We start from the raw sequence: 16,614 nt of genomic DNA on the forward strand, positions 1-16,614 counted from the left end.
TGAATGATTTGAAATGCTAACATGACTTGGCTTGTACATTAGTAGGTAGAGGAATGATTTCACAGGAAGACAACCCTTTGTGAATGTGCTTCTAATTCTGTGTTTATGCTGCTTCTCTTCTGCATGTCAGCTGTGCACTTAGGAGGCCCACTGAAAAAGCAGTCATACTGAAAGCAGTGGGAGTACTTGTGAGGGAAGGGATACTCCCATGACTAGAGATGGCAGCTCTGGGTCATTAACAGAGTTACTGGTGGGAGAACTGCTTGGGATTTTTGCTCTCTCTCTTCAGGCTAAATATGCCTGCTGCATCTAAGTATGTCACCAGCAGTGACGTGCAAAAGGATAGGCATGATCATTGAAATTCTAGGTGGAGAATATAAAAGGCAGATGTGTATTGCAGTTGCTTTCTCTCATAGAGAATCATGGCTTTGTTTGATGAGTGATTATTTGATGCTGTGATTCATAAAGGTGATCTTTTCCTGTTTATAGGTGAGGAAGAGGAGGATGGAATTGAAAGGACCTGTGACACCCTGCTCATGTGTATTGTGACGGTATTAAACCAAGGCCTGCGAAATGGTGGTGGTGTGGGAGACGTGCTCAGAAAGCCTTCCAAAGACGTAAGTGTTTTGGCTGAGGAAGTGCGTTACTCCCTGTGCATCTCATGAATGCCAAAGTCAATTTTTGGAGGTTATAGACAGTATTTTTATCTAGTCTGCTCTAATGTTACACAGTTGATTTATCCATGTAATTTTTACATCCCAGATGGAATACTTAATGGGAAGAGCTATGCTTGGTGTGATGATATTACTTGAAGAAAGAAACTCTAGGCAGTAGTTTATCCTTTCTTGAAAACCGGAGCATGTCGTAACCTTCTAAGCACTGCTAAGAAGTATTGCTGGATTGGATCAGTTTGCTATTGCACTAAGAATTACAAGTGCAAACTTTTGAGAAGGATTGACTGATGGATATATGTCAAGACTCTCCATTCTAGTACCTAAAGTGTTTCTTTAGCTGAATTTCAGCTTGGCATCTGCCCTGGAGTAGGTCCTGTTGTTTATTTATACTGAACTAGCATCAAAGTCAAAACAAAATTTCGTACATCATGGTAGAAGTCCTCTTCCTGAAGTCTTCTTCAAAATGCAGTTCATTTAAAAACTATTCATAATATTTGGGTTTTATGCATTTTGATTTAAGTTCAAGAAGAACAGCATAAATAAAGGTAATCTAGCTGCACTATGGTGGGCCACACCATAACAGGATTAAACTCACAAGTGATATTTCATCAGAGCTTGCAAGAGTCCAGAGACAAATAACTCAGATCTGGATGGAAGAGCTCCTTGTGTGAGCAGTAGGAATCTAGGTCCTAACTCATAGACCAGGAGGTTCTAGAGGGACTGCAGACCATCCCCATGAAGTCTATAAACACTTACAAATTTTGAAAATGACCCTTGCCACTTAGTAGTAATCTGATGCTAACTACGTTAAAGCATGTCACAGAAGGTAGCACATATCCAAATGACTGTGTGGGAAGCTGAGAAAATCAATGGCTTTCAAGTTAGTGTCACGGTGAAGAGAAGGACCTGGATTTTAGGTTCCTCCTTCTTACACTGAATGTTGTCTCCTGTTTGCCACAGAATGCTGTTTTATTAGAGGTGTTAATGAGAGTCCAATCCATCCTTTGCAAGACGGAAAATAGCTAAGATGTGAACATACAAAACTATGGTAAAGTGGGGAATATAAGCATTTCAAAGTGGCGTGTGTGTGCATGTGCATGCTGTTCTAGGAGGACAAAAAAGTGGTCTTCCCACCCTGAGCCAGCTTATAGCCATAGCACTGGTTTAGCATAGTGCTAGAACCATCAATGCTCTCTGCTTGGACAGAGTGTAGAAGACTGGTCTTGTCATCATGCAGGCACTCTCCCCTGGTTTCCAGTTGTTCAGTGTGCAAACTTGGCATCAGTTTGGAATATTTCACAAGAACATACCATCAGCATATCCCTGTGTGCTACAGTGCAGTACTAAGAAGAGTTATCATAGCTGTCAGTGGGTACTAGAAACTGTATATCCCTGTTTCTGTACTGGGAAGATAATTATGTTCAGTAGAGGAGACTACAGTAATGCATCTACACTGCATCTGGTACACAAGCTGGTCTCCTCTTCCTGCTATAGGAAACAGCACAAAGGACCACAGGAGTACTGAAGAGATAGCATATTTGGCATATGAAGCCAAATCTTCTTTGCCTACTTGTATAGGTAGTCCCTATCTATTTTTGTAAGTAAGGCTAACAGAATTTGGCATATGGAAAGAAAGATGCATAGCTTTGCTGAGCTAACGTTAAAATGTTATTTAATATTTTAGAGAGGTGCTATTTTTGTATCTTATTGCAACCTTATTATTGTTTCAGGAGCCCTTGTTTGCTGCGCGAGTTGTTTATGATCTTCTGTTTTATTTCATTGTCATAATTATTGTTCTGAACCTAATCTTTGGAGTCATCATTGATACATTTGCTGATCTCAGGAGTGAAAAGCAGAAAAAGGAGGAAATACTAAAGACGACCTGTTTCATCTGTGGTAGGTGTTTCTGAGCTATGGAGACATTTGATGGGTAAAGGCAAAAAATGAACTATTTCTCAATAAATAAAGTGTGAACCTAAGGGGTGGTTATCTTCTGGAAAGAAAGTCTGTAAAAATGTCCAAGGTTGGTTCTAAATTTATTTCTTCTCAGTAGGAAACAGATTTGGTTTAGGAGTCAAAAGATAAGCTTTGCTAAGAGGTGGCTTCGCAGTCTCTACCCAGGATCTGAGGGAGAAGAGCTGTGTCTCACACTCGCATCATCACCACTAATGGAGTTGGTGCAGCTGCTGACTTTATTTCACAAAGCGTGATGCAGATGAAAGTACAGCTTGCTATTTCACAGCACAGTGCATTCCAGAAGGGTAACAACGGCAAAATCCGCCTGTTTCAGAAGGTGACATGAAACAGGGAACAAAAGAATTAAATGAAAATCATCCTCACAAAGCCCACAGATGAATCGCACTTATTTTGAGGTGCAGTCACAAAGAGGGGCAGACCTTCACTCCCCTGGGGGACTTCAGAAATACCTTCTTTTTTTGTAGGCTGGGTGTTGTTTCCATGGTTGTACTGACAGGGATGAACAGCCACAGCGCACAGAGGCTTTAGTATCAGTGGAAGGTTCTACAAGAGATCCAAGGAGGAGAGCCGTAATATGGAGAAAACCGTTTGTGAATCCCTCCTTCCTCACTATGGCACTATTCTTCAGAGATTCGACTGGATACAACAAAAAATAAAATGAAATTCTTACAACTACATCTCTGCAAAGACTCACCCTCACTGCTAGGTTTAAGTGCACAAACAATCCCACCGCAGCTTAAGTGGGACTATTCACATGCTTGGTGCTAAGCGCGTGCATAAATCTTCGCAAGATCAGGACTGAGATTGCATGCTGTGTGCTAACCAGTATACATTTAGAAAGAATCAGAGCCAACACTTGTAAAGTATTTTATAGCCTTCAGCATAGAAGGCACTGTAAAACTGTAACATATTTATTTTACTGTTATTGTTATTAAGCGGAAATATCACAAAAGAGAATAAACTCTGTGCTGAAAGAATTCTGTCAGGAATGCCTTCTAGCCTGGTATTTTCTTGCCTGGCAGTTACTGTATGTGGTTATAGCTTTTAAATTAAGATCCTTCAAATTTATGAACCTTTAAATTAAGTTAGATTCCTTTCTCAAACATATTTAACAGATTTGGGTATTTTTATGTTGATTTTTTTTATATTCATGTCTTTTGCAGGACTGGAGAGAGACAAATTTGATAACAAGACAGTTTCGTTTGAGGAGCATATAAAGTCAGAACACAACATGTGGCATTATTTGTACTTTATAGTTCTTGTCAAAGTTAAAGATCCAACTGAATACACTGGTCCAGAGAGTTATGTGGCACAAATGATTGTGGTAAGTCAATTTGGGCATGTACTTTATGCAACTGAGAGATGTTCCGTGCAGTTAGAGCAGAGCATATCTGTCCTTTTCCCTCTGTCTGAACAATGGGAGGCATCGATTTGTATTTTTAAAGATCTCTTCACGTGTCTTAGACAGTCTGCAACAAAGCCCAGTCTTAAACATAATGAAAAAGATGAAGGCACAGGCCACAGTTGCTAGTTTGGCTTTCGTGCTGTCATGCTCTGTGGGTTCCACTCCCTCATTAGCCAAACCAGAGGCAGAGGAGCATGCATAACATCTGCTACTGCTTTGTCCAGTGTCTCTGGGCTGCTGTCCAGAAAAATAATGTCTCCTGCTGAACGGTGAAGCACAGGGTCAGTGTTGAGGGGCTAGCGTTTTCTCCTATGACTGCTCTGAACAAGCTATTGAAAAGACCAAGAACTGCTTCGGGGATTTGAAGAGCTGCAGAAACTCTTTGTCATGAAGAGTTTTTTGGATTCAAATTGGATTCAGAGACAGAAATTTGATGACACGGGGGAGGAGAGATGTTCAATCATATTTCATTTCCAGCTTACTGCCAAAGAGAGTTCCTTCCAGTGAAAGAGAGGGATGGGTTGTCAATGGTACCTGGTTTGGGGCTTCATTTTTGAGGAATTCTGGAACAGCCCCACAAAGAGTGGCATTCAAGGGACATTTCTTACTACCTTTTGTGATAGTCTGGTATACCATTTTCTTGTGGACTTCCTGTCAGTTACTGCACTGCTAAGGGCCTATGCTGGGATTTGTGGCTGCAGAGCTAACATATGTCTGAATCCCAGAGGAGAACGTAACCAAATGCACATCAGGCTTTGCTGTTCATGTATTTCTGGAGCCACGTTTCTTATGGAGAATATCTACTCTGTTATCTTTCATTGAGCTTTTCATTATGCATACTACTCAATCTCACTTGTGAAATTCTGGGTGCCCTTATAGTCCTCAGCCTAGCCAAGGGGAAGAGTCTTCTCCTTTAACTTCGGCTGTCTGAAAGTCAGGCACCTGGTTTAAATAGATGTCAGCACAGAAAGCTGTATCATTTATCCTGCCTTAAGATAGGTGTCTAGGGTGGCTGGGGTGACATACCGTGGCAGTGCCTTTCTCACTCCATTGAGAGCCAAAATGATTAGTTTAGACAAGATTCCTAACAGGGAGCTGGCTGAAGTTGGAGAAGATGACTCACATTGCACAGACCTGTGCAGAGCTCACCTTGAAGAATGGCTTGTGTTTAGACAGAAGGTCTAAACTGAATGCTGTGGTGAAACAGAGCTTTTATAAGTGCTATTACCACTATGTGGGAAGGCAGTGTAGCAGGTCATGGGAATTTAGTGCTCTAGTACAGAGGAGCTGTCTATGTCCATGAAAATTTAGAACTGCCAATCCCATTGACCAGCTTAGTGCATTTATGCTGTTAGGCAGTAATGGATCTTCTGTATGATGGGTGAGATAGAAAAGCTAAGACAAAAGCTTGTATTCTCTGTTCCATTACAGGAAATTATTCATAGTGTCAAGTTGTCCTCTAATACCTGAAAATATTTCTAGCTTATCTCAGAAATGCTTTTTAATTCATGGAATCAACATCTCTGGGCTCTAGGACTTGTTTCCTTTGTCTGTTCCTTCCTACTCTCTTCTTCCTCTCTTTCCCTGCAATGTTTATATGGTTTTTAACTTTGAGAGTATGTATGTTAAGTATTAATGTTTAATTCTGAGGGATGCATTAATATTCATAGTAAGTGTATTCATCCTGTGGCAGCAGTGGTTTGAATTTTCTGATGCAATTCACTAATGTATTTTACGTTTGCGTTAATAGTCAGAACTCCTGTTTGAATACCTGAAACATTAACAGAAAAGTGCCAAAACGTGTGACCTCAAGCACTGTACTGATTTCTCAAAGATGCTCTACGGCAGAATACTGGTGGTTTGAGTGGTTAATAGTAATCAAGGTTTTGGAATTATTAAACCCTCTGAAAGAGGGCTTTTTTGTTTTGTTTTCTGTTTGTTTTTTTTTTCCATGAGTATATATAAAATTAATGGCTGTTCTGGATGAGGGAGAGGTACATACAGACCTAGAAATGTATTGTAATGTTTAGAAGGAATGGCAAATGGAATGGAGGAGTGGGGAAAAAAAAGAAAAATAAATGTTTGAACAAACTACAGGTGGCTGATATGGAATTAGTAATTGTATCTTTGTGTAGTTTAAATTCCCCAGTACAAAACCTAGGGTAGGTGTGCTGCAGAAATACTGGTTCTGTGAAGCAGAATCAATTGGAAACATTTAAGTGAATAGAAAAAGGACTCTTTCTCTTGGATCCAGAGATTACTTGATACCACATGGTACAAGGACTATTAAGAAATTAACTAAAATAATCTGACTGGAAGAATGGAGTTTCCTGGAAGTATGAGATTCAGCTAGAAGAATTTGAGAGAGATAACTTTGCTTATGAGAAAAAGACGATTCAAAAGTTAAACACCCAGAGGTAGTTTTACAGGTGTCATCATCTGTTGGTGCTGATGTAGCTTATGTGTTTTGTGTTTCAAACCCAGCATGATAATAATGAAATTATATTGGAAATATGCAAGATGTACTACATTCATTGTAGCAATTTTTGGCCTTAAGACAAAGAGGGAAACAAATTGCTTAAGACTTTTCAGCTGACTGGAGGCTGAGTAACCACTCTTGTGTTTCTGGAAGAGGTAACAAAGTCCCTGATAAGAGATTTAAGTTCTGCTTAGGATCTAGCACAAGAGAGGCAAACTTCAGATTAATTTTCACAAGGGAATTGGGACTTACCAGTGGAACTGACTCATCACCGAATGAGGCTGATGGGGAGTTTATGGGGATGTGACACTGTAGTTCAGATGGGAGTCCAAAATGCATAGCGAAGAGGCTCAAGGCAGAAGGGAATGCAGCATTCAAAGTCAAAGGCAAGAAAAGAGTATGAAGTTTCCTTTGCTGAATCGACTTGAAGATAATGCCCAGCATATCAGAAAAGATGCAAGACATGCAGTGGCTTACAATAGTTAATAATGAAATGTGCACTATAGACAAAGAAGAGGATGGAAGTATTGTTCAAAAGCATTTTTCACTCAGTAATGGATAGCATTACTGTACAATTGCTCTACAATTACCTTAAAGGAGGCTATAGCAAGCTGGGGATTGGTCTCTTCTCCCCTGTGCTAAGTGATAAGACAAGAGGAAATGCCCTTAAGTTGCATGAGGGGAGGTTTAGGCTGGGTATTAGGAAAAATTTCTTCACTGAAAGGATTGTGAAGTATTAGAACAGGTTGCCCAGAGAAGTGGTTGAGTCACCGTCCCTGGAGGTCTTCAAAAAACACGTAGGTGTAGCGCTTAGTGGCGTGGTTTAGTGGTGGACTTGACAGTGCTAGGTTAAAGGTTGGACCAGATGATCTATGATTCTATGATTCTGACATTGTGGCGGAAGATGGATTGACCATCAAGTCAAAAATGAGAGGGAGAAGTTTTTATTTTTTAATTTGGGTGCCACTGATTAAGCCAGAAGGTTACAGAAGTCAGTATGGCTGGCACTATATGCAGTGGAGGATAAACCTGGAGAATGTCTGAATTTACAGTAGAATGTGCTGGCAGGACCTGTGGGTGATTAATAAATTGGAGATGGTTAAAGGTAGAGAGAGATCCTTGAAAGGTCACCTGTTGTTTGGATGAAGTGTGGCAAACCTTTGCTCTCGTTTATTTAAAAAAATAAAAAAAGTGAAAAGTGTGTGGGAGGGTGGAAGAACAGCTCAGTCTCAGGGCATTTTTGAAGGGGACAAGGAGGACTGAGAATTACATTCAGGGTGATACTGAATATGAAATTCCATGAATAGTACACCTGGAAAAGCTCTGCTTTACGAGTTTTTATTATAATTAGGTAGGCCTTTATGGCTGTTTCTGTAGCTTTAAGGGATCAAATTCTGTGTTTTCACAGCCAGAGTACTTGGAGAGAATTTCTACTCAAATCTAATCCTCAAGGTTCAGACCCATCCGTATATATATGTAGGTCAATTTTTGGAGTATGCTTCAGTAGCTTCTTAGTAGAAAGTGGAGTTTAGTTCCAAATGTTATCCTCACTATGCCTACAACTATGATTAGGAACCAATTATTAATTGTACTTCTCTACTTCTGTATTCCAGAAGGCAACATTGGAGTGGTTATCAGTATAACTAAACACCAGGGGAAATGTCTGCATTTTCTGGTAGTCTTGTTTCTTCATTGTCCAGACCCATCAGGACCCCAAAATATGACTGACTGTGATACTTGTTTACCGATCATTTGTTCAGCAAACAGTGAAGCATCTGGATTGAAGGTTTGGTGATGATAGCACAAATGGAAAAAAAAATACAGCCCTCACTCAAAGGAAACATTTTTGCAGGTTCACAAGTTCACTTTAATTTCTGTTCCAGGGGTGGCTTGTTTCAAGGCATTTCTATGAGCTTGCATGTCTCTTGCCTCAGAAGTCCTTGGGGCAGAGGACTTCTTTTGCTTTCTTTCTCTGAAGCATAGACACTGGTGCAAGCTCCTAATGTTCGCTGTGATTTTGAGTTTCCCATCAGCTCTGAATTTGCTTCAGTGCTTAGCACACTGTTCTGAAAAGTGACTGAAGTAATCAGTAGCTATCCAGCTCATATAAAATATTTTATATTTATTTTTAAGAAAAAAGGTACTATGTATAAAATATATTGTAAAACAATGCATAGTTTATTCACCTCTAGCTTTTTAGACAGTGCCTGTTTGGAGATGTTGATGGGAATAAAACACTTCGGATCTTTTAGTGATGCCCATTCTTCTGGCACACTATCTTGCATCAGTTCTTGGGTGAAATATTAATGAATATTAAATCAGGGCAGTAGGTTTTATTATTTGTTTATTTTCCAGGCTTCTTTTATGAAGTCAGACACGTATTACTTCATATCCAAAAATACAGAAATTTTGAGAAGCTGTATACATGCATTATATTTGCACTGAGAAACTGCACGAATGATTCCCCTATTGAATTTTCATTCCTGCAGAAAAAACTTCTTATCTGACCCATTTGACCAGAAATTCCATCCCTAGTAAACCCACAGAGATGCACATAACTTGTATTGCATCGATACAGCAATCTTTGAATGTTCCTTGTGTCCATTTGTCAGAGGAGACAGTTTAATGTGATAACTGGAACAGTGAAGGTTAACATCCAAATTTTAGGCTTCTCTTTTCAGCGATGCAATTTATACATGCAGATTTCACCTAAGCTTTGATAGCTGCAAATAGATAAATGGAGGCAAAAAATGTAGATGATTAGTTACTGAATTTTTTGCAGCAAGTCAGAGAGAGATACAATTAGCCTATGGCTTGTACCTCCATTCATTTGCAAAAATAAAAGGCTGTAGGCATAGTAATTACATTAATTATTTTGCCCATTGGAAGAATGACAGACTTTAGAAAACAAAGCCCTAAAAGTTTTGTTCTCGCGTGCCCTGTCCGCAGTTCTTAGCAAGTTTCATAATGGATTTTATCAGCATTAGTGCTACCTGTCATAACTACAAAATTACAGCACCTAATTATATTATTACTTATTTACTCTAATTATGTAATTGGATGTAATTGGTGCAATTACATAACTCCTCAATCAGCTGAAAACTGCTCTAAAACCAGCCTATGTTCATAAGAGTAAAGGATAGATACTGTGATGCGTTAAGCCATGTCCCTAAAGCAAGGCAGTCTCCAGTAGGAAATTAATGGTTCTGTCCTTCTGCCATTGAGGTTATTGGGACCTTGAGCCTTTTATGCTGTGATAGTATCTTAAAAGCATTCCTTTACACCTTCTTTTGTCTGTAAATATATCTTCCCTGAATAGCAAATCCCTAATCTTAAGCATCTCTTCGGGCTATTCAGGATCCCAGTACTTCCACTGAAATCCAAAGAAAAATTCCCATCACCATTATGAGAATTAGGCAGAAAAGACAGCTTGAGCAACATCAGCCTGAAATTCTGAATAGCAATTTTTCTTACTTACTCAGTTCTTTCAAAGGCACTTTTGTGCCTAGTCATTGGTAATGTGACAAAATATTTTAACTCCTTCATTTGTAACATTTAGAAACTTCATTTTGAAGGTGTCAGCTTAATTTTATTGATATTATTAAATAAACATTTGGCATAATGTCTTGAACATGTCCCTGTCAGGAGGAAAAATGCTTTCCCCATTTGGAAAAAATCTATTTTTGTTGTTGTGTTGTGTTTTTTTTTTTTGGGGGGGAGGGTTGGTTCTGGTTTGGTTTGGTTTTAAGTACTGAAGTTTGAAAATTGAGCTGAATTTAGTGCTCTCTTGAGCTGGTGCTGTTGTGTCTTTTCTTCCTACCTCCAGTCTCTTGCTTTTGCCCTCTTTTTCTGTTTGATACACAGAAGTAGGTATTACATTCAGAAGCAGCACTGGGAATAATGCCAAGTGAGCCATCAAGGAGTCTCACAATAGCTGTCATTCTGCCCATACTGTGCACTGGGCAATGCAAGCCATTTAATGTTGGCTTCCTCCTCTTTTCTGCCTTGACGCCCCTGGGTTCAGACCTTGGCAGTGATGCTGCAAGGTCCCGGCCAGAGTCTGTGAGGCTCTTGGGCAGCTCTGACCCCAGTGGAGCTGTCAGGTGTCAGAGGCGCCTCGGCAGGGACAGTGGGCAAATCCTTCCTAGAGCCAGGCTTCCTTGTGGATAGTCCCTGGCATGCCAGCATGTGGCCTGCAAAAGGATTTTTTGCATTTTAGGCAGCCTCAGCAGAAGCGGCTACCTGTTGAAACTGCAGAAGCAGGAGCCAAGCAGAGCCTGCAGAGCCTGACAGGAGTGTGTTAAGAGCCTGACTGCCCACCCTTTGGCACTGCCAGGCAGCGAGCTGGACGTCCAGCCTATTCCATGGCCATCCCCGAGCAATCCACGGGGAACCCCAGCTCTGGAGGAGGCAGGTCTGAAGGAAATACAAGTAGATGAGGTAAAGGCAGTGAAAAAGCACTGCAAGGAAAGGGGAACAGCAGGCAGGCAAGCAGGAGCAGGGTTTGTAGAACAAGCTGTTCTTCACTGCTGTCAGTTTTTTTCAAAGAATGTAATAAAATAATATGTACTAAAAGGGCTGTTGACCTCAGGTCTTAAAATATAACTTCTTTGGAGAAGAAAAAAAAGTTCTGATATCCAGGATTTTTCTATTCTGTTATCCGTTGTCTTTTTGAATTTTGGGAGGCAAAAGTTTTCCCTGCTAATTTTTCTCTCTAGTCTATACCCAACCTACCTCAACAATTCTGTGATAGCCTAATTACAACCAAGGATTGCTAAACACAGGACGGGTAGTATCTAAGAATGACTTAAAACAGAGAAATGTTAATCCAAGGTAACATTCGTACTGCAGAAGGGACACTCTGTTTGACGCTCTGGGTGTTTTTCACACACACTGGTGGTTCAAGCTAGATAATTTGAGAAGTTTCCTCCCCCAGATGTCCACCATACCCTTCTGTTGCAATTTACCACAACAATAGCAGAGAGGGCAGGACAAACAATGCATTTGTTCACTCGTGAGCTTCTGCAGTTCACAGCCTGGAGTATTAATGTGAAAATTGATGGCCATTTAAGTCACACCAGTCTGAACTGCACTGCTTGAGGAGAGGACACACCACTGATTCTTTGCCTCTTTATTGGTAGGAAAAGAATCAGCCGGGAGAAAGGGCGCACAGCTGACAGGGGTGACCCTGTCAACTGCTACAGCTAAATCTGCCAGGGACTGTGAGCTGTGGTTCTTAAACTGGCTCACTATAAATAAACTTGTATTTTTAAGGTTTCTTCATTATCATAAATTCTAGTTCAACACCAAGTTTCTGATCTGGCAAGTTACAGACTTTGACATGCTCACAGGACTGGACTTATGCACCTGAATGTTCTGCCGGAATGGGGCATAGAGTTTATAACTTTGGGGAAGTTAATAATGCTTCTATTGTTATGTCTGATTTATTTGACTGTTAAAAACTGACCTTCCTCCAAAAAAGAGCAGATGTTATCAAAGCAAAACTTGCAAGGATGAGATGTATGTACATAGCATTAAGCTATGCAAATTTTCCTTAATTACTTTTAAAAGACTGATACAATGCATGTCACATTATGAGTAATTACTTACTGTGGCAGTTATACCAATAGCACAAAAGCTGGGTGCTAAATAAGATCTGAGGTCTCACTGACAGGCTAATCTCCTAGGAAATACAATGTCGGTTTTGTCTGCAGTCGGGTTTTCGTAAAATAAGCAATTAAAGAAATATGCCTAAATAGATGATTTACTGCTCCTATTTTTTGTTATTCTCAGTATAGGAGAGCAAGCGAGCAATAGTGTCTCTATGCCCTTCTACATGGAAGCAGGCCCTCTGCGATGTTCAGGGCTTCACTTCAGGTGCACCAAGTCCTGGAAAAAAGTCATTTTTCTGCTTAAAGGCCTGCCTAAAACTTACAGAGGATCCCAGAGCCATTGAGTGGTTATAGGCAGTCACTGAACAGAACTGGAATTGTGCTTAGCACAGGCTCAGCCACTGCTTCTGCCCCTCTCCCCTCATATACCTGAGTGTTACCCAGTTTTATATTTACAGAACGTATTATGGTTTGTTGCTTTTCCTTCTGCTAAGTATTGAATTATTTTTCTATTGTTGCTTTTCCTATTGTTCAAAAATAACATTCATTTCTTCAGGTAGCCAATTACTATTTTGCTTCTCCATACAATTTTGCATCTACGTTATTATCTTACAAAAGAGCTCAACACCTCCCTCTCTACTTCATAAAATAAGCAGTTATAGTAACCTGCCTAATTAGCTGATTTCCTGCTCATTTGTGTGTTTGTCAAAGCATGAAAAGTTAGCATCACATGAGGACTTTGCATCTCTGTACAAAGCTCCTATTCTACAAGAGAGCTGAACATCTTTTCTGCTTCAGGGGCTCTGCATCTTTCAGAACTGGGCTCTTTGGCCACCATAAATAATTTGGCTGGCCTCGTTGACTAGGTGATGTGTGAGGTATAGGGAAATAAAAGGACAGGTGAGCTTCTTTTGGGACCTCATTTAAAAGCTTGAGGTTTTAGTGGCTTTAAGTTTATATACATTCTTTCCAGACAGGCAAAATTAATTCTTCTGTTGCTGCTTGAATGGGAAACCACGGATCTGATCCTGCTTCCTTAGAAATGATGTCATTAGCTGGAGTGAGAGAAAAATCAACATCAACCACAGGTGCTACAGCACAGGCAGATGTGGTGTGTGCGGTGAGGGCCTGGAGATAGCCTTCATCCCTCCAGCTGACTCAGTGAGGGGATGACCATGCCACTGTGCTGTGCCATTGTCCCTGCTACATCTGTGCTCAGCCTCACATGTTCTTGTTAACCCTAAGGGAACAGATCCCTGCACAAGCACAAGCCTGGCTTTTTTCCCCTCTCCTTTGAAATTACTTCTGAATACAAAGCTGTAATGTAATTGCAATTTACAGAGTGGAACCTAAAACCATCCAAAAGTATATTCATCCTGAGATGTGTGTTTTTTTCCCTGAAGCAGTCAGTTGATAATACCCAGCCCTGGTCTTTTTGGACACTGTGGTATTGTAGCTCTGTTGTAAGCTTAGCTTGATTTCCTCTGCATTTGAAAGATATGGCTGCCTGTCTGTTGAGCAATATTTAGGCTTCAAGGACTGATTCTGCTGTAAGGATGGGTTCTGCCTTGATAGTACAGTGTAGTTAAAGCTTCCTTGTCCTTCTTCCAAATACAGTTCATTCAATTTGCAAATTAAAATAAATGAGTTGAGTTGGGTTCCTGTTTGTTTGTTCGCTGCTGGCTTTAAGGACTCAAGAAGGGGTCTGGACATGAGGCAGTGTTCCTTGAAACTTGCACATCCCCACAAACATCCAGTGGAGGTGTTCCAGCTGGAGCGTCCTCAAGCCGAGCAGCGCTGCTGGCAGGACATGGGCTGTGGTTCCCTGCTGGAATCCACTCCCTCCTCGACCTGCCAGAGGCAGGAGCTGTTAACTTTACAGGCAGCTTGCAAAAGCAATCTTTTATCCCTTTGTTAAGAAGCATGTGGCCTGAGATGGATCTGTGTGTGGGCAGACCTTTATTCTCTGATTTCAAATGACGAAAAGGCTGTCCATGGCATTGGATAAGCACCTACGGTTGTGCAGAAGCCGAGGCTGTGTTCTCTTGGGAATGGAAGTATATGGCTTCACCTAATGAAACCTGGACCTTAACTGGGGTCATGGATATTGATAAGAAGTTCAGCCCCAGAGGAATGATGTGATGATCAGGTTGCAAAGCGTACAAACTGAATTCATTTGATTTTGTACTCTAGGAGAAGCAACAAACACGGGCACACTTCAGTGTTATTTGAGAATGCTATTGCAACATTTGAAAACAATTATTGTTCTTTGTATTACAGTGGTACTAAGCTTCTGGCTTCTTGAATGAGAAAGGCACTCCAAAATTGTCCACAGCTAAGACAGCTGCAGATTCTGAGGAAAAGAAGGACTCTGAGTTTCCCAAAGATAGAAGGGCCATTAATAAAAGCACAGGGATATGAGTCTGAGGTTGTTGTCTTACCAGGGACGCCATTTAAGAGTAAATATATGTGTAACTTTGGTTGGACTTGAAATACTGGGTTGAGATTCTGCAGGAATTAGAACGGGGAAAAGCTGCAAAACGTAGTGCTGGCTCTGAGTTCTCAATGATGAGAGACAGTAAGAATTGGGAGGATTGCGTGCAGCAGTAGTATGAACTCATTTTACAAGGTCTCATGGATATGATGAAGTTGCTTGTTTTCTGTATCTGTTGTGGGAAGAAAAATCCACAGGTCTGTATTACTCTGCATGGATAAGTTTCTGAATTTGTATAACTTTGGTTTCATTGTGCCATTTATCTTTTGGGATCTGCTTTATGAGATTTTTGTCAGCTTTTTTGATTTGGTTTCAAAGCTAGTTCATGGAATCTTCTCTCTTTTTAGTTCGGTGGTTGTGTGTATGATAAAAAACTAAGATTGCATCATCTTTAATAAAAGAGAAGATATATAGCCTAAAGAAATCAGATTAGTTGTAGAGAAAGAAATCAATCAGGTTGGCAAATCATATCTGTGGGACAAAGTGCAAAATGTTTGTTTCATACAGTATTTATTGAACAAATTTGTTGAGAAGATGGTTAAAAATGTTGTACAGAAAAAAACAGGAATCATTTTGTTCAATTTAAATGACATTGATGTATTTTTTACATCATGAAATCTTGCAATATTACCAACAACAATCCCTGATAAAGTACTTTACACAATTGCCTCACAGGGCATTTTGAGATAAAAGTATATATCGGAGATTGTAAATTGGCTGCATCCAATTTATATATAATGGAACCCACTACAGCCATCCTACAAAATTCAATAGATCAGGAATCACATTACAGTTCTGTGAGTTTGGAGTAGTAGTAGCTTAAAGAGTCTCCAAAACAAACAGGCAACTTTAAATCATATTTAATGAACCCTGTGTATTTTATACACGTGATTAAAATGTTTTGTTTCTGTTTTTCATTTTACCGGGTTCTGCTGAAGGAAAATTGTAACTCTGGGTTTGTGAAACTGATCATCTGCTTGTTCTTACGAGAAAATACGTTTTAATTGAACAGAACGAACCATATTTAAATGCTGGGTTGGAAAAAAAAAAAAAGGAACAGCAGATCTGTACAGAGGATCCATTTCAATATGTTCCTAGCAATGCAAGCAAGTGAGCTAAATGAAAGTACGGTATTGGCAGATAGAGATTCACATTGTAGCAAAGCATTTTTTTCTTTTATTGATTTGTGCCTGCAGCTTCTCAAAATGGCAGTCATGAACCTGAGTGAACAGACGTTTCACCTCAAGGGCCCAGTTTTGCTGGTTTCCACCTATTTCCCAAGGTCACTCGGAATAAAAGTGACCTGTGTGTCCCAGTAGGTACCTTGTGGGACCTGGTGGGATCTGTGTCTCATCCAGCCACAGGCAGAGGTGCCTCTCCTTGGCATCCATGCGTGCAGGCAAGGAGTTGTGCAGAAGAGTTGAGCAGAGGAATGCCCACAAGCCATGAGCGAGCATTTGAACACAGCAAGTGGTTTGAAAACAGGTTGCAGAGCATGTTGGTAGTGTTCAGGCCCATATGGCTGAAAGGTGGCCATGGCTTGGTGGTGTTTTGTCAAGAGACACTTCAAAGAGAAACCTGCATCTCTTTCCTCTCTGAAAAATACTCGAGTATGTGCATTTATGCAAGTGTGTGGTAAATGCATAATCATATCTTTGTTTAAAAAGACAGTTGTTCTCTACAGCCCATTAGGGATAGTAATGTAGGATAGATAATAATTCTAATTAATTTTGAAAGAAAATTTTGTACTTTAAGCTGTCCTTTCGTATTGCACCATGTGCAAAATACATCAGAGTTAAAATGGACCCAAAGCAGAGCACTGAGATCAGGATTGAAAATGCCTCGATGCCAGGAGTATCCTAAACCAGAACAATCACGCTGCAATCAGTGAAGCTATGCCTGTGCAAAGCTGAGAACAAGGTCAAGTCCTGAGCCTCTGAAAAATGAGTCTCCAGCTGAGTCTTTATGTTTCC

General features: G+C 40.3%; 1 protein-coding gene across 1 annotated transcript in view; it reads left to right on the plus strand.

Annotated features, from left to right (window-relative positions):
- Window positions 1-16,614, plus strand: part of ITPR2 (inositol 1,4,5-trisphosphate receptor type 2) — a 268,862-nt gene that overhangs the window by 237,661 nt on the left and 14,587 nt on the right. Inside the window, 3 exon segments of the mRNA XM_035540839.2 lie at window positions 490-617; window positions 2,405-2,570; window positions 3,815-3,975. Coding sequence (XP_035396732.1) covers window positions 490-617; window positions 2,405-2,570; window positions 3,815-3,975 — 455 coding nt within the window.

Source organism: Cygnus atratus, chromosome 1, assembly GCF_013377495.2.
Source record: "Cygnus atratus isolate AKBS03 ecotype Queensland, Australia chromosome 1, CAtr_DNAZoo_HiC_assembly, whole genome shotgun sequence".
Lineage (NCBI taxonomy): Eukaryota > Metazoa > Chordata > Aves > Anseriformes > Anatidae > Cygnus > Cygnus atratus.